The sequence below is a fragment of the Corapipo altera genome, unplaced genomic scaffold (genome assembly GCF_003945725.1).
Source record: "Corapipo altera isolate COAL_440 unplaced genomic scaffold, ASM394572v1 104, whole genome shotgun sequence".
Taxonomy (NCBI): Eukaryota; Metazoa; Chordata; class Aves; order Passeriformes; family Pipridae; genus Corapipo; species Corapipo altera.
Window position 1 is genome coordinate 2,592,824 of NW_020884920.1, and position 27,074 is coordinate 2,619,897.

At 43.1% G+C, this 27,074-nt stretch overlaps 1 protein-coding gene across 3 annotated transcripts in view; it reads right to left on the reverse strand.

Annotated features, from left to right (window-relative positions):
- The window catches only part of MAD1L1 (mitotic arrest deficient 1 like 1), a 353,651-nt gene that overhangs the window by 100,242 nt on the left and 226,335 nt on the right, over positions 1-27,074 (reverse strand). For all 3 annotated transcript variants that reach the window (XM_027656701.1, XM_027656702.1, XM_027656703.1), the window contains one exon: positions 23,375-23,582. In XM_027656701.1, the coding sequence (XP_027512502.1) occupies positions 23,375-23,582 (208 nt within the window). The remainder of the gene's footprint in view (positions 1-23,374; positions 23,583-27,074) is intronic.

Genomic DNA, 27,074 nt, shown 5'->3' on the forward strand with positions numbered 1-27,074 from the left:
CTAATAACTTGGATTTGTTAAATATCCATGGCTGTTTCTCTCCAGGTAGTTCCTGCAGACCACCTTTTCCTCCTTTTAAGTAGATGACATCTCTTTAACCCTGATCCAGGCTGAGACACGTTCCTGTCCCTCTGCGTTATGAGCGCACGTTCCCCACCGCGACGGAAATTGTATGGTTTACACAACAGATGACACCCGAGGCCTGGAATTATATGCAAATGAATGGATCCATTCCTCACTTCTTATCATCACAACTTTGACTTGCCAGCAACTGCATGGGGTAATTTCTGCACCAGATTCCAAACAAAGGGTATCTCTGTGTTATTAACATCTCACTGTGGAGAGCAGTTTGTCACCTTTCACAAAAATTATCTGAAAAGACACTAGCAATTATTCCCAAGGAGATTATTGGGTGGTTATGTCCCAGCACAGCAGCTGGAACCTCAAGTGACATAATATTCACCAAGAAAAATCCTTTTTCAAGTCAAGAGAACATGGAACAGATTAAAAAGTGAACTAAACTGTAAACAAACACAAAACTAGAGGACGAATCAAGCTTGTTCCCTTCAGTTTTGTTCATCTCTATACCAGCATTAGGAGCACATCTTCAAAAGAGATCTAAAAGCTCCTGATTATGAGTCAAGCTGACAGGACATTAACTTTGGAGACTTATGCTGGGAAGGAGCTTGGTATGTTATGAATGAAAGACCCTAAGGAAGAATGACTTAAGCATCTCTTCAAGCTGCAAAAATCCAGCTGATTTCTAGGTCTTGTATATTTGATTTTTCCAAGAATTTTAAACACCAAGGACTAAACAAATGCTAGACAGACAAGTTCTCTTCCTGAGATTGTCGTATAATTCCTGGTTGTATCTTATAATATGACTCAGGAAGCAGCATTTGCTTGGCTACTGCCGTGAGTGAAGAGGGACAAAGAGCAGAAGTCCTCTCTAATTCCAAGTAAGCAATTACTCATGGTTCTTGGACAGGAATGAGTAAGTAGAGTCTGTGCTTGTGCAAGAAGGACCAAGGGATCCAGTTACACAAATTTCTTCTTCAGTGGGGAAATTGGTAGTAGAGAAAGTGATGTTCTACTGGCTGCCCCTTTGAGCTCAGGCCATTTCTAATTACACAGATTCATTGAATGGCTTGGATTGGAAGGGACTTTAAAGATCACCTTGTTCCAACTCCTCTGCCATGGGCAGGGATGTCACTCATTGGATCAGGTTGCTCAGGGCCCCATCCAACCTGGCCTAGGAGAGTTTGGGAGAATTAAATCTCATAAACCAATGTGCCAGGAGCTGCTAATTCCATATGCTGACTGGAAATCACACCCAAGAAAACAGGATCATAACCTTGGGATGAAAAATTTATATTAAAAAAAAACAAAAACCCCAAACCAACAACAGAAAACACTAAGAGTCTGGCCTTGGAGATAAAAGTAGAAATCTCTTACCAAGTGAAATATTTTGCCAGTGCTGAACCAGCTCATTACCTTCAGCTCTGTGAAAAAATGCTTCTTGTGACTTTGATGGAAATTCTTCTAAACAGCAGTGATTGGAGATCTCCACTCTAGAGCCAGAGAAGCACAAAAAACCCTGAGCAAGTCTCCTGCCTACAATGGTAGGAAAGAAAAAAACTACTGCTGCACTTTTTGGGTGCATACTGTCAACAACTCTAAGCTCATCCTTTTCATACAACCTATAAACATATTAAAAAAATTATGAGCTCTGCCTGTTTCAAGCCTGAGAAACATCCATAGAGCACATAATGGTCCAAAATGGAGCACTTTAATGTGTTCTTTTCTTCACTGACATTTTTAAAAGTTTCTCTGTATCATCTAGGAGATATTGTCCTGAGTCAGACAGCATGTTGCTGCCATACATTCATATATGACATTCCACAAGCAGAAAGCCAATATCTAAAATAATACAACCAAGGACAGAATAGGTCCTTGAGGAGATGAGGACATGAAGCAACTCAGAAAAGTTAACTTAAAAGGGTAATTCATAGTAAGTAATAATAAAGGTGAAGGAAAAAGATTTCAGAGAGGATGCAGAAAAGATTTCAAGACTGAGTCAAGAACTCTGATATCTAACAAAAACAACAAAAAAAGTGGGATCTGGAAGAATGAGAAGACAGAGATGGACAAATGCAATCAGCCCACAGCCACCCAGAAGGCTGTAGGGACCTACCTGCTAAAGACAACACCTTCCATGGATTCTTAGAGCTCTGTCCAAATGCAGAAAAAGGGCAGTTTGAATGAAGGATCTAACCTAATCATCAAGAAGGATAAAATTCCTACCACTTTTAATTCTTTTCAGCTGATGTGGAGGAACAAACAGGGGTGGTGACTGATTTCACACCTGCATTTTCAAATTACCTTAAACTAGGCAAGCAGGACCAGCTGGGAAGACCTCAAATCACAAAAGAAGCCTTTCTTTTTTCTAATAAAGATATTTTACTGGCCTATAAAAAAAAACCATACCCAAAGGAAAGATTCTGCAGAAGGCTCAGCATCTTTCTTCAAGGGAAGGACACTGAAAGAGTCAAGCAAAGGGACTCAACAGCTTGAGAGCTTAAACTAGAGCTTTCAGCATAATTTTGACTGCAAACAATAATAAAATGCTCTGATGGAGGTTGGGTGGAGAAAAAGGGTGAGGGAAGTAGAAACACATTCTTAATTAAAATCTCATTTAGCAACTTATTTTTTTTTATGTGCTTAAAAATTCCACTGAGGTCACCATTCTGGAGAGATGACAAACTCCAGGGATAAAGGCTGGAAAATCCTGGTAGTCATGTCACATTTAGCAAGTCAAAGATATGTTTGTATAAGGCTGTAGAGGGCTAAATCCATTTTACATGCCGTATGTATTATTAATTTCTGACAGTGGGCTTAGAAAAACCTAATTCGCTGGAATACGAGCTCCCTTTGAGCGGAGGGAAGCCTTTTCAAAACTCATCTTTTATTGACTGAGTCATTTTTGAGTCAATCTGTCTGCTTTCGGCAAGACAAGAGTTTTAAATCTTCTCTCTTTTTTTCCTCCTTTTTGAGTCGTGGCAAGTCTATTAAAACCTGCTAATGTATGCAGCAAGGCCTCTGATTTGAAATGTAATGAATTCTTCAGATAGTGGCAGATTAGGGGGGGAAGATGATAGAAAGAGCCAGAGCCAGCCAAAAAAAGAACTCTCCAGAAAAAGAGGAGGAGAAGGGTGAGTGGGAACGAGAAAGATTAACCCTTTTTATCCAGAAGAAGAAAATCTTAAAGCTCCATTAACAGAATCAGTTAAAAAAGCAGAACTGGAAGAGGCAGAGCATCTTCAGGCTTGCCTGGGGCTGAATGAGACAAAGAATAAATGAATCTTTCCTCCTAGAGTCTCTTGTAAGATAGGTAATTCCCTAAGTGAAAAATGAATAACTTAGAGAAAATTAGCTCCATCCATATAAATAAGCCTTCATATTCCAAACTCGTCACCCAGAGCTTCCCAGGCGAATGCCCTGAAACATTTTTTGCTGTTGTGTAACAGATGGTTTCCTCCACCCCCCTCCCCTGGGTTGGTTCCAACCGCAGTATCTTTCAGGTGATCTTGTTTTAGCACAAAAATGAGCATTTTGGGTGTAAATCATCAATCTTGTTAGTGAAAGGCTGCTTGGCAGTTTTATTGTCTTCAGCATCTTTGAAGTGCTGGACAAACCTTACGGATTTACACAAATGAGAGATTAGCACTGTCTCCATTTTACGGATAGAGGAGCTAAGGAAAAGAAAGTCAAGGATACTACTTAATTCAACAGCACTGATCTGGTGACAGCCCGCTCTGAGAACACAGAATTTGCTGAATCACGGCACAGACCTGGGATATCTTCCTGTTTAACAGGAAAACTCATAGCTCAGCCTTCAAATTTGATGGCTTTTAAAAATAAAATTAGCCATATAATAAAGTTCTAATGAAACAAAACCTTAGAGAGAACAGTCTGATGGAGCACAGGTGACCCAGTGGATTATAATGAAAATTAAGCTCAGCAGAATTGATGCAGGTGAGTAAATATGGAAATTGAGAAACTGGTCCTGTCAGCCTAATGTCCCTTTGCTAATGACAGGTACTGAAATGTTTTAACAACTGAGAAATCCCAAATAACAGAGGCAAAAATTCTCCAATTTAACATGCAGCAGAGGTATATAAGCCCATGTATGTCTTGAAGGAGAGACTGTCTTTCCCTACAGATGCAAGGCACTCAGTCCTCTATCACACAACTCAAACTACAAAAGGTGAAAAGTTTTAAGTGCAAAGTTAGCTCAAAAGCTGCTGGAGACACAGAGACTGTGGAAAGTAAGCATGAGCTGGAAAAAACAGCAGCAGGAAACCTTTGCAGTGGGATACAGGACACAGGTAGAAGTGTTATCTTGGAGGCCAGCAAGCCATGGGAGTTAGCCTGGCTTTTCAAATTGCTCCCAGGTACAGTGAGCATTTGCTGGCAGAAACACAATTTTTTCCACCCTGGAGAATAACAATGGCTGTATGTCTGTGCCTACATCTCCTAAACTCCATCAGTCCCTTGATCTGATTCTCCCCAACTGAGAAATTCTCTTTTCCTACCTGTCTGTTTGCTTCACAACCCTGAGGTGAGAGCAGCAGAATTCACAGACAAGAACTTTTACATCTCCACAGATTAGTGCTTTTGGAAAGAAGAAGAGGTTACATTTGCTTTCATGTGCGTAGACACAATGCCGACCTTTAGCTTGGTCCCAGCCCTCTGATTCAATAGCTGGCACTCACTCCCTGAATCAGTAATGAACTAAAGGTTATGGCAGGGAGCACGCTGTGCTCTGGATATACCATTTTTCAGAGAAGATAAGAAACTCAGACCTGGAATGGTACAGAAGAGGCAAAGTACCTTCCTGGCAGAGCATTTTTATCTGGGGACAAGGACACGAACCAGGACTGTGGTATCAGCCCTCACGTCTTTACAGACGCCATTTGGTGACTGCTCTGCCTCCAATACTTCCAAGTTAAAAACATACTTCTCACTTTCTGCCATCAGGATGGTTCCTGTGTGGCAGTAAGCAGTTAGTGTACTTCACACTAGCCATGGATGCATTTAGAGATGGATGAAGCAATCCCTGTGCAGATTTCCTATGGCTGTTAAGTTCACAGAGCACTTTGGGAATCCCGAGGGGCCGATGTGCTCATTGCATCACACCAACAGCAGTAGCAGGCTCAAAGAACAGTCTACACCAGAATATCACTATTTTTCTTTTCCAGCTGCAGCCTGAATTCCCCCTACACAGCCTCTACATCCCTCCTTCCTGTCCCATTCATTTGGAAGATCTTCTTGGCATTGCTTGAACTCTTCCATCTCTGACTTTTGAGACCTCTGAACCAAACTCTGCCTTAGTGCAGGATTAGCCTGTTTGGAATCAGATCAGTCAAGAAACCAAGATCTCCGGTGCTTAGTCACCAAAGAGATTATTTTGGTATAGAAAAAGAACAGAGCATTTAGGTTACCTTGACTCTTGGTCTCCAATGATCCATCTCACACCAGGGAACAAGTGCACAGAGAATCCTGCTGTCTTGCTCTGCAGTCTCCCAGAAGAGGGATTCACTTCAGCTTTAGGTTTAGAGATTTTACTCACTGCTGATATGGACTCTTCCCACCGAGGCCAATGACACCAAGTGTCACAGAGACCATGCTGCTGGCATGAACAGCACTGCCAAAACAGGTCAGAGCAGCTTAGGAAAAGTATACACTGAGAAACAAGTGAGGAAATGAAAAATGGTACACACAAAAGGTCTGTGAGCGTGGGATGTGCAAGCAACGAGAAACAGATTTACCCAACTTGGCTAAATCAGTGAATTAGCTCTGTGCTCGAAGAAAAAGTTATCCTTAAAGGCTCTGCTATTCGGTAGCTCACTTTACATCTGAGAAAAAGTCTGCAAAAATCCTCCTGCATTATCCCTAGCCTTATAGATTTTTTTTCTTTTCATCTGAGGCTCAGAGTGGGGATTACCCATTAAGGTACAGTGGCCAAATCACATTCAATCTATTCTCTGTTAAAAGAAGAGAAAGCTTTATTCTTTCCTGTCCTCTTCCATCTCATTTCCTTCCCATGTCCACATCCAACTTTCACTAGGTGAATTCAATAAGTGAATAGGTTGTGAATACCAGGAGGACACACAGGATGATACTAAATAACAATACTCACTTCTCCATCCTACAGGCTGCAACCTACCTCTTTAGCATCACAGAACAAGGGTTCATTTAAAATCTTCACCTACTTCTCAACCCAGGAATGATATAGTTGGCAATTGTCAGTCAGCACTGACCAGTTTTGACCTGCAGAGTTTCCACAATTTCATCCCTCGTCTTGTGAACAGGGATATAACAGTGACAGCAGCACTGGCAGGTTTATAGCAGAGCATCTGGGCTCATCCACACTTGAATGCTAAAACATCTGCAGTGGTTCACATCTGGCCACCCCAATGCTTGACCTGGCAGCACCAGCTCGAGCAGATGTGTTCAGTGAGGGACAAACCAACCAGGAGATCCAGCTCTGAGCTCTGCCAGCTCTGCCCCTTCCCCTGCTCCGGGAGCCCCGGTGGGACCATAACCAAGTGGAGTTAAAGGAGTTAATAAGTACAGCTGGGGAGAGGTAATAAAAGCAAAAGATGACTGGAGAAATACCTTCACAGGCAGGAGAAGCACGTAACTACAGGCAACGAAAATGCTTTTACCACACTGAGTTTTTATAGAAAAGTGTTTGCTTTTCCTCAACCACAGAAGTCAGAGACTGTAAACATCTGCTCGTTCATGCAGTTTCTCTCCCACAATGTTTTGATTTAGGTATTTTCCCGTAATGTTTACAACTCAAACACATCAGAATTGTGCCAAGGCTTCAGTAATAAACAGTAAAAGGGATTGAAGGTATTAGAAAAGTGAAAAACTAATAAACCTAAAGTCATTTAAACAAACTGACAAGAGCTCTGGCATCACTCTGAAGCATTCCAAAGCAGAATTTCTAGAGCTGAAATTACCTTGAATGCATCTTTCCAGTAAAACTGAAATGACCTCCCTTTCAGCATGAGATCTACTGAAGTATCTTGACCCTTTGGACATTATAATCTTCTGGGCAGCCACGTGTGAGTTATAGCATCAAAGTATTTTAGCTGATAGACATTATCAACAGTTGCTTCAAGAGCTGGTGAGCTGGAAGCCCAGCATGGCTGTTTGTCATGGTTTAATCCCAGCCAGCAACAAAGTACCACGCAGCTGCTCCTTCACTTCCATTCACCATCCATAGGACTCTCAGTGCTGTTTATTCTGCTGCATTAATTTTATTCATTTGTATTGGGATTCCAACACAAAAAAAGTCAATTATGCCTCACTAGGAATTACAGAGAACCTGTGTAATTGGGATTCTGATTTAGTTATCAATACAAAAAGACATTTTGCTGCGCTAAGAAGTGAAAGATAAAGCAAGGTTTGCATTATTTGCAGCTGCTCAGAGTAAAAAAAAAAAAAAAAAAAAAAAAAAAAAAAAAAGAGAAAACCTAAAGAGATTTTTATTAATGCTTTAGGTGACTTAGAAAAAAAGTCACTTAATCATAACATTGTAAACAAGGAAGTTCTACAGCAGTATTTAAAAATATCCAAAATTGTTTCAGGAGCCCCATTGATTTGAATTAGGCAGCTGCATAATCACAGGGGCTGCAATTTTAATGAACGTTTCAACAGGAAATGTAGAGCTGATTATATATATATCAAAACAGGAAAGATCCAAATGCTGCAGCAACTCTTTTTTTTGTTGTTGTTTTGTTTATTACCTCAGTGTGCATATCCAAACCAACTCCAGAACTAACACAGAACTTACCTGACAGCCCCTCTCTCCTTGGCTCCCAATGCTTCTGGCTGCAGCTCTGATCTTCCTGTCCTGATACATGTCATTAGGCACAGCATTTTGAAAAATAATTAGTGATTCAATCAGATTTTACACTGGATCAAGTGACTGGAAACTTCAATGCTGTGCTGCAGTTTTCCCTTAACATACTTTAGGGCATGTTATATATACTTAATTAGATAATGTTTATACAGTGCTTTGAAGAAATAAGGAACTCTGTAAGGGCTAGGTCGTATTTTCAGAAAGGAAAAGAGCAGTGTTGAGAAAGCACAGGCACAGAGGGAGAGCAAAGCTCTCAGAAACTGAACACCATCTTGTTTTCAGAAAGGTTTCAGGACATTTGAGAAAAAATACATCAGCAGCTTCCAACATCAAGGCATCAAGAAAGAAACAAAAGTTGTGAAACAGGGGATGCTGCAGAAGCACTGAAATGACAGGGTTGCTGATAGTGAAGTGAGAATAGTGATACCAGAGTCAGAGGCATCAGCACCTGCATAGAAGGAAAACTTTGTCTATAGTCAAACCCATTGATTATTACACTGTTATGGCAGTTTGCAACATAAAGACTTAGACAGAGCTGATGAAACGAAATGCACTCTACTCCTGTGAACACCCTTATTCATAAGAGTGGGAACTAATGGAATAAAAGTATCTGGCTTCCTATTATTTTGTAGCGAGGGAAGCAGGGCTTTTTTTGTAAAAGCTAGGGTGCTTTGTTAGCTGCATGCTAAAATACTAAACCACACTACAAACCACAAAAATGTGTTCACCACAGGTCTTCCTGGAATGAACAGGGATCAGCACGTGGTCTTCACCTGACTGGGCACTCAGAGCGAGCACCAGAGGGGACGCAGAACACGGAAAAGGGGGAAAGCCAGGTTCTCGTCTGGATCAGGGCGAGGCACAGCACAAGTCCTCAACAAAGGGCATCTCATCCAAACCTCTATTAAAAGAGTTTGCAAAGCAACAGAGCAAGCTGGGGCTAAATCCACTCAGAATGAACAAGTGATGCCACATCCAGACGTTCGGATCCCTACGGGGGGAGCGGCACCGAGAGTGCTCCAACGGGCTTCCAGCGAGCGATGAAAGCAAACAGTGTATGCAGGGAGCTTTAAAAATGATTGCAAAGAGAGCCCTGAGCTTCTGTTCTGTGCAGTTTATTCCTTTTTTTTTTTTATTTGCCTATAACTAAATTACATGATTTCTTTGCAAGTCTAATTAAGCAGTTAATTGATGCTGGTGCCCTTTAGCATCTGGCATTTAAGATTAAGTAAATAATGGAGAAAAGTGCATGCAGCACCCAGCAATAATTAAACACAGCAAGGGTTTGTTCCCCCACCCTCCCCTGTTTTAACCTGTTACATATAAATCTCTGAGGATAACTGTCTTTAATAGCCTCAAATACACTTACACACCATAAAATTGATACTTGACAACAGTATTTTTCCTCACAGAGATGGTGATAGTAGGTGTATCTTTGAGCTTAATTAGGAGCTTTTATTTTACACCTTGCACTCAGGGTAAGGAAAAGCTCCATTGTCACAGCTCTACCCAACTGAAGAGCATGTTAAATGGATCTTCATGGGAACGTACTTTTAAATCCAGGAGCATGAGTGCTGGCATCATGCATTAAAGATCTGTAGTCAAATTTTTCCCTTTTTGATTACTTACTTCTTCCTGATGGACCATACAGTGCTATTCATCCATTTCCCACAGTCTATGAAAATGCAGACTATGAAAAAGGAAGACTAAGTTATCTAAAATAAAGCTGTATATAAAACAAAAAAGCCTTTGAACAAAAAAAAGCATCCAGAGTTCTAGACATCACTACAGAACATAGATCCAGGTGGGGGAAATCTGTGTTATTTGTAGTAATTTTCAGCACTCTCTCCAACATCACTGGGATGAGGCTCACTATGGAATGCTGTACACAGGCACCTCAGCTCACTGCCTGCAGCAAAGGAGTGATGATTTCATGCACAAAAAGTCTGATCAGGAGACACATCTACTGGGCAGTGAAGATCTGTCATTATTTATGGTAATTTCAAATGTGGGCCCATGTCAAGCTCACAAGGTGCAACAAGACCAAGTGCAAGGTGCTGCATCTGGATCGGGGCAATCCCTGGTATCAATATGGCCTGGGGATTGAAGGGATTGGGAACAGCCCTGTTGAGAAGGACTCAGGGTGCTGGTGGATGAAAACTCAACGTGAGCCAGTAGTACACACCTGCAGCCCAGAAAGCCAACCCCATCCTGAGCTGGATCAGCAGTAGCATGGCCAGCAGGTCAAGGGAGGTGATTCTGCCTCTCTACTCCCCACCTAGACCACTGCATCCAGCTCTGGACTCCTCAGCACAGGAGGACATAGACCTGTTGGAACAAATCCAGAGGAGGGTCACGGAGGTGATCAGAGGGATGGAACAATTTCCCCGTGAAGAAAGGCTGAAAGAATTGGTGTTGTTCAGCCTGGAGAAGAGAAAGCTCCAGGGAGACCTTATTGCTGCCTTTCCTTTCTTAAAGGGGGTTTATAAGAAAGACATGGACAAACTTCAGCAGGGCCTACTGCAATAGGGCAGGAGGTAATGGTTTTAAACTAAGAGAGGGTTGATTTAGACCAGATATAAGGAAGAAGATTTTTACAATGAGGATGGTGAAACACTGGCACAGGTTGCCCAAACAGGTGGTGGATGACCCATTCCTGGAAGTGTTCAAGGTCAGGCTGGATGAGGCTCTGAGCAACCTGACCTAGATGAAGATGCCCCTACTCATTGCAGAAGATGACCTTCAAGGGTCTCTTCCCACCCAAATTATGATTCTATGATTTTTTACATGCAGAGCACTGCACTGACCATTTCCATCTCATCTTAGGTGTCCAGTTTTCCTCAGAAGGCCACATATTAAAGACTGGACTCAAGTTGTAAGACCTACTCCAAGACTTACACTGTGAGAAACTCTGAAACAGCTACAGCAGACCCAGCTTCTGCTGCTCCCCCAGCAAGACTACTGAGGAGCACAAAGCTTAGTCCAGCAGGTTAACGTGAGTCAAACTGCCTTCCTAATACAGCTCTGATTCAAACTAACAACAGTATGAAAGGTTTTCAGTTCTTACAGAGCTGCCTGATGGAAGGAATTGATCCCAAAGATTAGTGCCACAATCTCTTTAGACTCTGCAAGCAAAAAAATCTCGTGTGCAGACTCTTGCCCACCTCCCATGGGTACTGTGAGTCTTAATTGGTATTATCTCTGGCACAGTCAGAGACCTTTGGACAGGGGGTACGAAAGAAATGGAAAATATTATCATCATTATGCCTGCTACCACCAGTGCTGGCATTCAGGGTAAAGCCTTCACAGCAGATGGTGAAGTCACAAGCATGGTTGGCCACAGTTATAATTTCCCTCATCACAGACTCTCCTTGTTGGAGCAGTTTCACCTCTTGATGCCTGAAGAGCAAACCAGAACCTGTGCTGACAGGACTGCATCCTGCTGGTCAGTACTGCTGACACATTCAAACCAGCCAGCACTCAAATCACTAGAAAGTAAATCATCCAAGGGACTTTCTAATTAAAAAGGGCTTCATTTTGATGGCAGTTCTTTCTCCCTCCTGTCACAGTCAGCCCCTCCCTGAATTCCAATCATTAAAAGGAAAAAAACAAAGAATTAGTCAGCTTTTGTTAAGTGTCAAACATTCCCACTCTAAACAATGAGAAAAACAAGGAGAGGTGTTTAATAGCTCTCAGAGCAACTTTATACCTTCCTAAACACTAATTCTGTACCTCTTGCTAATTGCTTATTTGCCCTGGTTGTATGGAAAAGCCTGGCTCACTCCATCTTTGACAGAGGAGAACAGCAGTGTTTAACATGCTGCAGGAGGTGTGACATGCCTAGTTCTAATTTTTACCCTTATTTATTTCTGTTGGGGTTAGCAGCTGAGGACTCTGAGCTACCTGAGGCGTAACTAAGATGCCATTAGCTTTAAATCTGTTCCTAAGTGCTGCAAGCAGCCTCTCCATTTGGCTTAGGACATCACCTTGCAGATGAAGCCTTTGCATATGTGGGAACATTCTGCTTAAAATTTTTCCTTTCTCCAAAAACTTCCTAGGGATTCTGGAATAGAAGCACAGGGTAATGCTATGCTCCCCTCCTCTTTCCTAGGGATTTTCAGGCTGTGAAATGTGAAGGATCCTATAGTAGAAAGAATTTATTTGAAATGGAAGCGAAGAGTAATCTCTGCTACTCCTTGTAGCACCATGGGAGTCCAAACACGTTCTGCAGGGAGCTTGCAAATGCATCAGCACCCTGCCCACGTACTGGGGAACGGTCTCATCATGGAAACAACCTGACCTGGAGTTCCTTTCCATGGTGGCTGCTGATGGAAATGCCTTTAGCCCACATCTGTTACGCAGCTCCAGCATCACCAGTTCTAACTCGGGACTTATTTTTATCACTTTTCTAAAACAGGACAGAAACTTCCCCTCGCCTAAATTCTGCCTCGTCTCAGGGAAGGCATTGCAATATGGCAGTCTAAAAGGGGAATCACACGCCATCGTCATTACCAGCCTATTCAGAAACCCTTTGCTGAATCTTTCAGATCTGAGCATCTCTTTGATGCCACCAGCAGTGAGATTTCTGATAACACATCCACAGTCTCCAGTGAAGGTGGGATGCTGCTGCTGCTGCCTTCGGCCCTTTTTTACAGAAGACTCTGATCTATTTAATTTAAATACTTTTGCTGCACACCTATGATGGTGTCTGATCATGGCAGAAGGTAACTTTACAACGTTGCACACCTACCCAAGAACTCACCATGTCACAGTCCTCCGACAGGACCCATCAAGACTCTTCTATTCAACAAAGACAGAAACACACTTGAAGAGCCAGAGAGTGAAAAGGCAATTTGTGAATCTGATTTCATCTTCAGCTTTTCATCTGTCTGATTTTCCTCCATTGAACTGGAGCTGGCTGTATATAAGAATGAATATGCTGTTCCCTAATGGAGGCTGGATTGACTTGCTCCTCTCTAACTGGAGATCATGCCAGATAACCTGGCACTGAAATGGAGAAAACATGGAAACACTGCAATAGTGAGGGCAGACTCCATCAGCTGCCACCACACCAGGTAGCTTTAGTTTACTTTAAAAAATGGACTGCTCCCAGATGCTCAGAAATCCCTAATGGGTAGACATGACTTTCCTGCATTTTAGGATTTGCTATGATTTAACACGACACCTTTGCCTCCTTGCCACAAAACCACACCAGCAGCACGAGATGCCCAGACCAAAGCCAGCACTATGAGAGGGTCTTAAGCCTTTGGTTTAGGATACCCTGTGATTATGACCACTGGACAAACTGCCCAGAATGCCTGGACGTTGGCAAACCAGGTTGATAGGTGTGATGGTGCTAAGAGAGGCTTTTCTCCCTCCCTATTGATGTCCTTATGTCAGCACCACATTCAAAAGGCTATCACAGCATTATCACATCATGGTACTGATGTCAGTGCCATGATTAAGATGGCAAAGTAATTACAAGTGTCTGCTTTCATACGCTGATTGCTTTCCAAATAGATGTTCCTCGTTCCAAATAAATCCACTATGGATTAACATTTCTCCTGCTTGTTCACCACCTAGAATGTATTTGATTAGAAAAGCCTGATCAAAACTCTGCTTGACCATTTTTCAGCACTTCACCATTTTTCTTTTCCTCATCAGGGAGAAAAGTGTATCCATTAGTTAACCTTTTCAAACACATTCTTTTTGTAGCCTAATTCAAAGAAGGATTATACAAAAATCGTCAGGCTCGGCATGTGAATAGCTTTTTGTGAGCACAGGGAACAAGCATTCATATATCAGAACATCAGCATGGGGAGATAAGGGAGCTGTATACGTGAGAGCTTATCTGAATGCAAGATCAGCCCTGTGAAACCAGCATAAACATCAAGGACACAATCCATATATTGATGTAATTCTTAGTGGTACTAGTGCATTTGTGTGAATTTGCAATTAAATAAAGCTTATTCCTTACAAAGAAAACAAGAAGTTAAGGATATAATTCAAGGTCTATGGAGATCAATGGGAATTTTTTTTCATTGCATTTGAATATAGCTTCGTCTCCCTGCCTCCCAACATGTCTATTAGAATATTAAGAAAGAAATTACCTAGACATTGTTTGTACAACTTTTAAACAGGCCAAGAAATCCTCAATTCTCTTAGTCTGCTTTCTAACCCAGCAAATCCAAAGCTTTCCTTTCATTCACAGCTAACATTTAATGTGTTTTAATCCACATTAGTTTCATACCTAATAAAGTCATTGAAAATACCACAAATAGATGTGGGTGGCAAATTAACTGAGGCAGGAAACATAACTTTGAATCTCCTGACTTTTAGGCAATTAAAATATCAAGTTAATTGTTGGATCTGTGTAGCTTCTCTCATTTTAATATGTAAATCAGTCTCTATTACACTATAGCTCAAAGAATGTGTGACTCGGCTTACTTGATTAGGCTGGGAATTGCTGGTCCTGCTGTCACCATGTTTACACTTTAGTGACAACTTTGCACATCAAATTCACATAATGCAATGTCATCAACTTACTCATCAAATATAAACTTCTTAAATACAGCCGCTGCTCTGAAATATTGAAACAGCCTTATTTTACTTCATTTACAGCTCCTAAATAATCAGTGCAAGTGAAAAGAAAAACTGGGAATTCAACTGCAAAACAGCATTTTCTAGAAAAAAAGAGCTTCCCACAGACAGAGTGGTGAACCAGAAAAACAGTCCATGCAAACAATTATCCTTTGGTTTCTGATTTTTAGTTGTGTGTTTAAAATGTGGAACGAGGAGACACAGTCTCCCCACATTCACCCCACCTCATTTGGGATTCAGTGCTAAGGAGCCCTGATTTATCCTTTGAAGACAGTCAGATTTCAGCTCCCAGCCACGTATACTTACCTGGAAATTGAAATGAAGACTCCAGAGAAAAACAGCAAATTCAGTCATTTTTTTCCTGTTATGACCCTGTCACAACAGGAAAACCACCATTTTGGATAGTATGGAAAGGGTCAATATGCTTAATATTTTCCCATTTCTGTAATCTTTTCTGAATCTAATAAACATCCCCTGCCAAGGGGACGTTCACCTTGCCAGCACAAGGCTTTTTAAGACTTCCCAGTATCCCTGACACCCCTTGCAAAGTTCCTTCACTAGATTTCCACCACTCTCTACTGCTCGCAGAGGCATCAAGCTTTAATTTCCAGGAGAAACAATACATTGACAAGAGGCAGAGCAGAGATCTGAGGCTCTCCGCTGCCGGAGCGCTCCACCACGCTGGCAGGATGGTTTTTCTGAAGTCAGGGAAATCGTGTCGGCCTGAATTTGAGACATCAGCACAAGCCTTTCTTCTCAATCCTGCTGATGAATGAAAGAGCATTTTCAATTGTGTACATCCAGAGGCCTTGTGGCACATCAGGCCTAATCAAAAGCTGCTTCGTGCAAACTGCTGTCAGAGTCAGCTCATACCACAGCCTCGCAGGAGCCAAAGGGCAGCTGCAGATAATACTGCATTTCCTTCTCCTCAGGAGCAATGCTGGACTGCAGAGATGATGCAGGAGCATCCTGACTGTCACACAGACACCAAGGAGGCCGCAACCAAACAGTGAGAGCTTGACTCAAATATCCAAGCAGAAGAAAAACAACTGCCAGAGTTTACCAAGACCCATAAAGCTCAACAGCCTCTTGGCTTGACTCTGGTTGATGAAGAAACCATCAGCACAGAGGGACACAGAACCAGAGGGATGTAGAAGAACTGTGTCCAGGAAGGTTGTTGTGTTTTAGGTGGTAGTTTCTGTACAGTACAAATTTGTTTTATAACGACTGGGGGTGGTGGAGTGGGAAGGAGTTAAAACACAGAGAGAAGAGGTTTGGATCCTTTTGCTGCTTACTGATTTCTCTTCTTGCAAAGGCTCTGAACTTCCCCTGTGTAGGAATGAAGGAGCACAGCTACTTCTGGGGGTTACTTCTGGTAGCGAGAACAATTACTTCTCATGGTCACTTAGTATTCCACTCAGCTATTGATGGACTGGGAACTAGAAATCCAAGTCAGCAGGTTTAAAAATACTGTTTCTATCACCAGTTTTTACTCCAAAGCCACATCCAGAGTAAGCCAAAAGGAGATAGCCCAGGTTTCTCTACACATTTCCAATTGATTTATCTGCTCCCAGAAGTCCCCTCTAACCTTGCCCTCTGCCCACCTGTAATGACATTAGCTACCTCTGACCTTCCCACCCACCTCAGCAAGGGCAGCCTCTTCCTTCTCAGACGTAACACCACCTCTTTACTGCATCAGTACTGAGTAAGGAAAACACATCCTCCTAGGAAACCAGCAGCCTCCTCCTCAACTGTAGTTTCTTGCAGTGCTACTCATTTCTATTACACCCAGATTCAAGGCAGGATCAATAAGCCCACAAAATCTTCCCCTGGGAGCCTCCTTCCTCATATTGCTACAGAAACCATTGCAGATGTTCTCATAGTTGTGTTTAAATTTGGTCCCCCTCATCATATATACATTTTTATTTTCTTTTCCATTTCCTTCTCTCTCACAACTTATTTTACTACTTTTTTTTTTCTTTGCAAAATGGCTTTATTTTCTCTGGAACGTGACTTCTACCAAATATTTTGTAATCAACTTCTACACAATGCCTAGCAGCAGGGTAGGAGATGCTTTAAAAAAAAACCTTGTAGGAGCCACTGGAGCTGTATGGAGGCATTATGCAGGTTCACAGGCTGCCTCTTACAAAAACAGAGATATTGAGTTCTTCAAAAATTCCACATGTGAATTGGGTAAAAAAGAATGGCAGGAAGAAATCCTGCAGCTTTTCTGCTCTTTGTGAAGGCTAAGTATAGCCTGGATAGTAACCTCTGACTGACACCAAGTTTTACACATTCGGTAGCTACAACAGAACTACATTACAGAATTTATTGCAAACCTCTGGCTCCCTGGACAGCAGACAGAGTGTGGAATTCCCAGCAATGTCTCACTGGCACCTCCCATCACAGTTTCACTAGGAGCTGCAGGCTCCAGGCATCCTTGGGGGTTTGTTGGGTCAGCAACCCTTGGCCCGCTCATGTCCCAGCCACTTGCAGAGCACAGATTACATTGTGCTCAGGGGCAAGTCTCTGGTTGTTTCACAGATTCACGGCATGTTGCCACAGGCAGGGCACACTGCTTGCAATATACTCAGTGCTGCATGACTTTATATCTGCATTATTTCCAAAAAAACCTCGGGAATCTATCCGGATGATGAATACTATATATGACGAAAACAACTTTTTTTTTAACCGGGGAATGTTTCTCCCAGCCCTCTTGAGACTTTCATTCAAGCCAGGAAACCTGGTTCTTTATAGGTGCCTGCACTGATTTCAGTAATGCAGAACATTTACCATCAAAGGCCACAAAGGCTTCAAGGCATTTTTCCCTTATGGCTACACTGCCCAAATCCACTGACATCCTCGTAATGTCAAAGGGTTTTATGGACTCTGCCCCCAGCCACTGTAACACTGTCAATATGAAGTACAAGAGGTCCCAACCTGGCTGGAGTATTTTAGGAAAACAGGTATATTTAGCAGCACCACTGGTTATCTGTGCTATGCTGAGACAAAAGGATATGGATGATAAGGAAGGGAATCAAAGTAAGCTCTATTTAAACTATCAGCTTATTCCCAGTCTTAATATACTATTCAGGTCCCAGACTGGCCTAAATGTCTTGCAGAAGTGAAACTAGCACCATAAAAACAACAATGAGAACTAGCTGAGAGGTGAAGGGATTGCCCCATGGAGGCCCAGCTCCTCAGCTGCAGAGTCAGCACAGAAGAGCAGCAGCTCCGAGCGGGTCAGGAGGAGCAGCTCCCAAGGACTGCTGCTAATAATGCTCATCCTGTGTGCTGCTTTCCATATAATTTGTGGTTTGCACACTGAAGCTATGTAACATCTCAGATGCAGAAAACAGTAGGGAATGACTTCTTCCCCCATCAAGGATATGTGGCCATCTCTGGAGTGAAAGAGGACAGACCTTCATCAGTGCTCAGCAAAACACCAGAGGCAAAGTCAAGCTCTTTGTTAACTTCAGATGAAATTGGGATATGCAGAAAGCAATTTACTGAAAAACAAGCAGGGCACAAAGGCTAACATCCTGCTCTTACCAGAAGTCCCTCAACATTTGAAGGCAGCAAATGCCCTGGACCTTTGTGCCTCTTTAGAACGAAGGCAACTCCTTCAGTACAAACTGAAGGGGAATTGGAACGTTAAACATCAGCAAAAGAAGTGTCACCTAATGAATCCTTCTTCTGCTTTAGGAAGAGGCAGTATGTGACTGAAGGAGAGCTGCCCTCCACGCACTCACCTGGTCCAACACTGTTTGACCAGTGGGATGCTGGGAGCCATTGGCACGAAGTGAGGAGTGAAGGCTGCACTTGCACGTGTGTACCCACCAGCAACTAAGGTCATGGAAAAATCCTTCATCAGGTGGACTCAGGTTTCATTCACAGGTGCAGCCCTCATCATGTGTGGATTCCCTACACAGATGGTAGGAAGCACCAAGGCTTCCAAGCACCAACAGCTCAGCCAACTGTGGATGGAGAATGGCAACTTCTAAATTCCATCTGCTCCTTTTTTGTCGCCTTCTGTACTCAGAAACACATTCATCAGAAGCACAAGCACACTGGGACAGTGACAAATTTTGCCATCTCTGGCTTGTCACTTCAACAAGATTAGATTATTTTAATATTAATTCATTACCCAATTTATATTCAATTAAATACATTTTTGCACGGCCTTAACATGGCAGTGATGGTGGGACAGCCTCCGCTGAACGCCAGATGCAGCATCTCTGTTGGGGTCAAACATCTGCCTCTGAGTGAGATTCCCCAGTCCTTCAGCAAAGACCCCCTTTTCCTAATTTTTCCTAACAAGGGAAAAAGGACACTGAAACTACCGAGATGGATGAATAGTTTTCCTTTTTGGTGGGATTATGTTCACTTCCAAAATTCTCCACAGATGGTTGAAATCAGAGCTGATTTCCCCATCTTCCTTCCTGGTAGGGGTGCCAGCCTGTCTCTCACCAGAAAGAATATTAAAAGCACTTTTCCTCTTTCTCACAGGGAGAGGCTGCCTGAAGTAGGGAATGCTCCGCTGTACCTGCGGGATAGCAATAAATCATGAGTGCTCGTGGAAAATTCACATTAGTGCATTCTTTTAGTCAGGAACCAGCTTCCACGGGTCATCCATTCCTACCTTCAGATATACCACCTTTAAGATGAGAACACAAATAGAGATAACGAGCACCTGAAGCATTCTCTCTCATTTCTACCTCTGCTTCGCTACAAGTCATTACTTCTGTCAGCTCCCCATTAGCTGCCACCTACATATTTGCTTGCAACTAAGATCCAAATCCATCTCTAGCAGTGCCAGAAATCAAGAGGCCCACCAGGACCACACAAGACCAAAAGAAAGGAAGATCTAAACAAAAATTGCCTGGAGAGAAACAGAAGAAAAAAAAAAAAAACAGAAAAAGCTATGGAGCTGGAAGAAAAAAAAGGAGAAAATGCAGACTGAAATACAGAAGGGGGGTTGGGAGGAAGGTGTGAAGAGTACAGGAAAGAGAAATGCAAAACTGGAACAGATTCCAAGTCTGGGCAGCAATGCCCCACGCCACCTTTCCAAAGCTGTTACAATCTGCATCCCTGTTTCCAAGACAGCAGGACTTGGAGCCTCTCCCCAGATGGCTGTCTGACCTTGGTGCACCCTGCTCTTACACAACCCAGCCCCGGTAGAGGAACACGACACCCATAAAGGCAAAGCCCATGCCCGGAGTGCAGCAGCCACAGACCTGCTCTGTCAGTACAACACGAGCCTGAGTGCAAATTTATATTTTGGAAAAGGACAGCATATGTTTGTAGCTCACGCTGTTCAAAGCTCTCCCTGCAGTAGCCCTGGTCCCCACCTGAACAGAGACTATTACGGCACAAATGAGAGGAGAGGGCCACTGAACTACGTGGCAAGTTGCCAGGTTGTGCTGCAGCCTCCAGTGGTTATGCTCAAAGAGATTTAAAGTCCAGCATAACCTTGATTTTTAATAGAGTCACATTTAATGAGCTTTAACGTCCACAGTAATAATTTTCTTATTACCTATCCAGGAGTCGGAACTATGATCAGAAATAACGTGCTGCCCTCCAGTCCAAAGAAGGAATTTAATAATGGCCAATACATTATTATCAAAACCATCAACATCATTGTCCTTAATGCCTTTTATTTGGTTGGTATATTTATAATTCTGTGAACCACAAGTGTAGCTGTTGCAGACCACATAAGCTTGCTGAACACAGCAAACCTGACTGGCCACCTAAATGCCTCACCTCAGCCAATTGGCCAGTCGGGTTATATGGCAAAAAAGGACAATAAAATCTTACATTTACCTCTATTTATCTAAAGGGAAAATGAAAACTTATATATATATGACCTTTGTTGTCCTCTCAGCTTTTGTCCACACTCTTCCTACTCTGTCCTCTCTCTCTCTTCATCCCATTCAACTCTGACAGCAGGGACCTCCCACCCCAAAAGCTCAGAGAACTGAATTTGCCTCTTGCATGTGTTATACGAATGAGCTGGATAAACAGACAGATGGGTCTTGCGGCTGACAGAAAGGGGTGCAAGAAAAACTCCAATTCTTGTTATTTTTGTAGAGAAACAGCTTCACAAACCTCACTGAAACCTGCTCCCTTATTATGCACAACAAACACCCCTCCCTGGGGCAGCCAATTGCACAGTGACAAACAGAGCAGAGGGAGTTTCTGCCACACTCTCCCCATTTCACACCTTGAAAATACACTGAAGTGGAAGGCATATGGCAGCTGCTCCTGTGGGCAGAGCTGTGGAGATCCTAAGAAAACAGCAAAAGCTGTACCTTCCATTTCTTATCCAGAGGGAGACAGTGTGAGTTTTCTGGCCATGTGAATCCATGTTGTTAAGCCACTGCTGAACAGCTGCTGCATTCACACTGCGGATGCAGGATGGAGTCAACACAGAAATGGATGCAGCTTGCACAGCACACTCAGTGAGCTGTCTCCCAACCCACCAGGACCCTTCCCTGACCCAGCAAGAAGGACAAATGTGGCATTCACCTGGCTGATTTAAAGTCAGCTTAGAATCACCCACTAACCTTGCAGTCAGCACCCTAACATCCTCAGTGTCTCTTGCACATCCCAATAAAACAGCCTTCATGCTCCAACCATGCTGCTGAATTCCCACAGCAGAAAGGAGAGTTTAGGAGTATTTATGGCAATGTGCCCCCATGCATTGACAGATGCAACAAGCACATGAAATACAAGGAAAAACACAAGATCTTTCCATATAACCTGGCTTATTAACACCTTCACCCTGGTCTCAAAGAGAGTCATCCACAGGGTTCCTCCATCCTTCACTAACAGCTCTTTTTCCCCATTTTATTTACAAGAACCACTTCCCTATGCACTTACAGGCACTCTGAGAATGCAAAGGGCCCTTCTGTGACTGTGATAAATGACACTGAAGTAGTTCCCACCCTGCTAGGCTCTGCAGCTGATGCTCTCTCCCATCTGAGCTGGTGACCAAAAGTCACAATGATGTAGCTTGGGACTGAGGTAAAAGGAAAAAAAAAAAGGGATCACATATATGAGGCTGGAAACACCCTGAAACCCAGTGAGCTGTTTGTTTTCCTGTTGGAATCAAAGGCAGAAAAGAAAACAGCTTTAAAAATGCATCCCTTCTGAGCTAACAACAAACCTGGTAACATCCCAGCACACAGGCACCTCACAAACAGCTAAAAGCAACTGCATGAAAGGCAGCAGAATAATAATTCTGACTAAAACATCACAGGAGGCACATGTGAGAAATGCGTTCCCCCAGAAGAGATGGTCTAATTACTGCAGATGATACCCCAGAGGTTCATTCAGCAGCAGCAGAGACACAGAGCTGACCTCACCTCTGCAGCCTCTCTGCCCTCCCTGGGCTCACAGGGCACTGCCAGCCCTGTGAACCTGCAGCATCAGATGTGCCAGGTACTCAGAGACATAACAAAAGACAAGGACATCTGGGTACCAGCATCTACTGCAACTTAAACCCCTAAAACCCAGTGCATTTCAAATTCAAATTGCAATGAAAGAACTATCCCCAAGAACTGCTCAGTGGGGGTCTCAGACTGGAAGTTCCCACGGACAGCAACGGTCTCTCCTAAATGTTTGCCAAGTGTTTCATGCTTATGCATTTGTTAAAACATCCACTAGCAGCAGTGACAGGTTGTCACTTACCTCCAGCATCCAGTCAGCTCTTCACTTTATAAACCACCCCATCTGCACTTCTCACCATCATATTTTTAAGGCTATATAGTGCCATAATCCACTATGAGATGTCGGAATGAACACATTCTCTGCAGTAATAAAGTGCCATTGTTTGAGCGATGGGAAAACAAGTAAGCTGCTGAGAATTTTGGTTTCATAACAGTGAAAGATATTCTCTTCTGCCCTTTTGTGGGTCTGAAATCTCCAGCACATGTGGCCTTTGAGAAAAGCTCTGCTCTCTCAGCCTCATCTGAGGGAGGCTCCTGACCTCAGGACACTGACCACATATGTGCAGCTGGAACACACCAGGACCTTCAGCTCTCTTTTATTCTTCTCTTCTCTAATAAAATTGGTTTGAGGGCATGGGAGAGTTACAGCAGTAAGATTTCCTGGGCTCTGCAGTATGACTCGATTCTGCCTGGTCCCTCACAGTGTTGCAGGTGATCGGTCGGGCTTTACTAACATCCTTACCTTGATTTACAGAGTCTGAGAGCATGTCTGGAAGGTGTTGATTTTGGGGTTACTTTACTAAAAAGTCTCGTTCAGGTACGTGAAGGGAAGAGAGATTGTACTGGAGAGCCACAGATCCTGTGAAACATATTTAGCTTGGTGAAAGATGTGCTCTGCTTTCATGGAGTATTGAATGTAGCTGTGATTAATGGGGCACATATTCACTGATAAACAATATTAATTTGTTTTAAGCCAGGTCTGAAAAGATTTCAACCACTTGCTTCCCTGCAGCTATGAAAGTTATTTCCTGCTGTCTGTACTACCTCAAGGGCTAAACCAGCCCTGAAAGGAAGGAAATATTTCCTTTCACTCCATCAGCAGCACCAGCCTGTGAGGGCTGTTGTATGGGTATTTCATTTATCAGGAGCAAATTATATGTATCATTATTATTTAGCCTTAACACCCACCCTCAACCAACTGCCACAGGATTGCCACCAAATATTCACTTTCTCCTGCATCAACACAGTTTTTTTCATTTTCCTTATAACCACTCCATCAAGCACATAAAGCACACTGTCTGCAACGTCTCCATCTGCTTCTGCAGTCAGTTCCTTTGGCAACATGGATGAATAAATGCATCTCCAGGACCAGAAGCCAGCAGCCTACCTGCAACTTCTTGTGGTGACTGAAAACTCCCAACTCCTTCCAGATTCCCCGAGACGGAGCCGCCTCCTTCGAGCACCCTCACCATCTCCCTCAGCCTTTCACACTCCTCCTGGAGCTGCTGCTGCTCCTCCTTGCGCTGTTGCTTGGCCAGAGTCGTTGGGTTCATGCTGAAATGAAGAACTTTGGTTCTGCTGGGGTCATAGTCGCCCTGTGTGGCAGAAACGACAGAAGAACATTGAGTAACTGATCCAACCTCTGAGTCCACCCAATCTGTACTGCTCTGTGAAGCCAAAAAATGTTACAACAGGAAAAAAAAAAAGGTGACATTTATGCAGTGACAATGTTCTATTCCAACAGTTGAAGTCGGTCAAACCCAGTGTTGTTTTGCCTTCTCTTTCTACTCCATCTTTAAAAAAACACTCAAAACAAAAACAAAAAAAGAAATAACAAATTAAAAAAACCCAAACAAATAAACCAGAAAAAAAATATAGAAACACTCCACTCAACAGAATTTGCTCCCTGGCTGACATCTCCATGGTTAAATTTAACTCCAGAAATGAAGTTTTATAACTGTATTTTAAATCTCTTGATAGCAGGAGCTTATAATGAACACCCAGATACACCCTTAAATTACAGCAGGACACCCAGTACCAGCCTGATTTATTGCTCATATGAGTCAGCAACATCCATGTGACTCCAAAGTTGGAGTCATTAGCAAGTTGTATCAGCTTGTCCCAAGCAAGGGAACAGATACTCCATTCTTTCTTCTCAGAGGTGAGTTGTATTTACAGCAGTTTAAATAGTCAGTCAAATCCTATGATGGCAAACTAATATTCTTTCAAAGAGAGAGAAAAACACTGATGTTACATTTGTGATTTCAGAGAGAAAATTTTCACATAAACTACAGGAAGCCTCATGACCATAAATGTAGTAAAGCATGTGCTACCACAGCACTCTACTCAGCTGAAACCCTATAGCAGTGTCTGCATAAAAAGGTATTTTATATGGTAATATTTTTCCTTCAATTAAATCTCAGGACCTAAAGTGATTTTGTAAACATTAATTAATCCTCAAGAGCAGTATGAGGTAGGTATTATCCCAATTTTATCATTTCATTTCCATTAAAGATGTGCTAGAACTTTATGTGGGGGTTTTTTCAAGCACACCAGAGGAGAGAATGAGCAACTTCATCCTGCATTGCTGGTCATTGCTGGTCAGAGACCCTAGAAGATCCCATTCCCAAACATCTTTTGTTGAAAATACTCTATTCACATATTGTAAAGCATCTCAGCAGGCAGTGAACTGCTGAAACTTGCTGCCCCAGGGCCTGGCAGCAGACATAAAACTGCTTCAAAAACAGGCTTGACAAATTTATGGACAACAGCCCCGTAACTGGGCCATGCCAGGGGAGCATCCTCCAGCATCTCTGGCTGCTGGGAGAGTGGACAAGTTTATGGGCTCTCACAAAATAACAGCTTCCATCACTGTGGTCAAAGATGCTTTTCTGGGCTTTTTTACATTGGCCTTGGCCACAATAAATTTAGGAGAGAACTGAAGGACACAAGCAGCATCCTGGAGATGTCAAACAGAGGGAGAACAAAGTCAGCTGCAACACCACCTTATTAGATATACTCTCCCCAGTGACACACTGGCATTTACAAACCTGTTTCCACACCCATCTCTCTACCTTCTTATGCTATTTGCGCTTCAGGACTCTTCCAGACAGGTCAAGGCACTCCTCACTCTTGTGTTTGTCTTTTGAGGGAAGAGATTCAACCCCAAAGTTTGTGACAGGGTTTACACTGGCCAACAAAAGGATGCTCTTGATATCAGCACTGCAGAGCCTGGTTCACCCTTCACAGCCTCTGCTTCTGACCAGCCAGGAGGGGCAGCTCTGGTCCTGTCTCCCTTGCCAAGGTCAGGCAGAGTTCACAGATCCTTGTCCCAGCTGCCACCACCATTCCAGCTCCAGTGTAGGGATCACCATCACTGCAGACACTCACATGTGGCATGGGGCAGCAGTAGGATCCTGGTGTGAGGAAAGCCATGCCCACCTGGAGACTGCTGCAACCCACAGTGCACCAGTCTGTTTATTTTGCAGGTTTTTTACTCTTTACTGTCATCTCTCTGGCCTTTCTATAAAGCCCTGTCATGAAGCTGCAGTGCTTTGGCTGTTACAGATCTTCCAGACTGTTTATCCTCTCCTTTTATAACATGGCCCCCTTGAAAAATCATGTTTTAAAACTCAGCACCAGGGCTCAGCCTTATTTTTGGGGTTCACCAGCTCTCCTCAACACATCATTCTGAAGCTACACCAAGACAGGCAAATATCTTAAAAGCCCACAGTGAAAAGAAGGCTGTGGCAGAATCCATCTCATTTAACATTTCTGGGAGATCACTAACATATTTGCTATGCTACCCACATTTTTGGGCTAGGGGCAGCAGCTTTCTCTTTCTTTTACACAGCACACATCAAACCAGTACATTTCTCCCTAAAGCTAAAATATTAGTGCAGCTGGTTTATATTATAGCAATGCCTAAAAGAAACCAAGTGAGACACAGATCCCAGCGTGCCAGGTCCTGCACAAACCCCACAGGAAACTACCACCTAAAGCCCAAAAAGCAGACAGCAAAGCCTGAAGTCTGGTATGTGAGGAGAGTGCAGGTATGGAGAGATGCAGTCTCCAGTTCCAGATTCCTTAGCAGCACTGTGGCAGAAAAGAAAATAAAAGACATCTCCAGAGCTGCCCCTCCTCACCACCAGAACATGCTGTTGCCTTACACAGCTGCACCAAGGAGAGCGTTCCTTAAGTCTCCAGGAAATTTACTGACATCCTATGGAGTTTCAAATAAACGCACGAAGTTTTCCATGGAAACGCTGCAGACCAGAGGCAACGTCTGATGAAAGGGATCAGTCTCATGTGCAGGTAAAGCAGAAAGTCAAAATAGTATCACAGCTTCGATCCTTCGGAGTGTTATTCCAAATTTCTGAAGGTTGGAAGTGACTTTGTGTCGTGAAAATGTGGGGTTTAGGGTTGGCTCTAGGAAGAGTCACGGCTGGAAACTGCTAAATATAACAGACAGAAAAGCAGCATTAAAATCCCACCAGCATTTGAAAGACATGAAACTCTAATGCTGGTAGGAAACCAGGGACTGAAGAAAGCAAACAACCTCCTCCTGGAGTCCCTTTAGCTCTGGAAAATGTAAATTGCTGTTTTTCTCTGTCAACTGCTCTTCTCCCCACAATAAATTAGTCTTACTGATCATAATTTTGTCCTTTCAGTTCTGCAGCAGAAGTCTGAAAAACGGTGTTTCAGGCACTGGGAGAGACTTAAAACAGATCTGCCCGTTTATAAAATAATTTCTAATCTTGGGCCACTGAAGAGGAACACCAAACAGTGGCATTTGAAAGGCGGGTACAGAAGAGACAGCCACGTTCCTTGAACAGGAGCTGGGACTCCCTGAACAGCTGCCCAGGCGCAGCTCCAGATGCTGCTTCTGTGCTGAACCAACACATGCAAGGAGGTATTGCTTAACAGAGTTAAAAAGCACCTTGGAACAAACAGTAATGTATCCCTGGTTTATCCAAGAAGTATGAAAAGAGTGCTGCAGGTTTGGAAACTTGGCCTGAATGCAAGACTTGACCAAACCCACTTAAGCTCATGGTGCCTTAATACAGAAATATGAGACACTTGGGGGA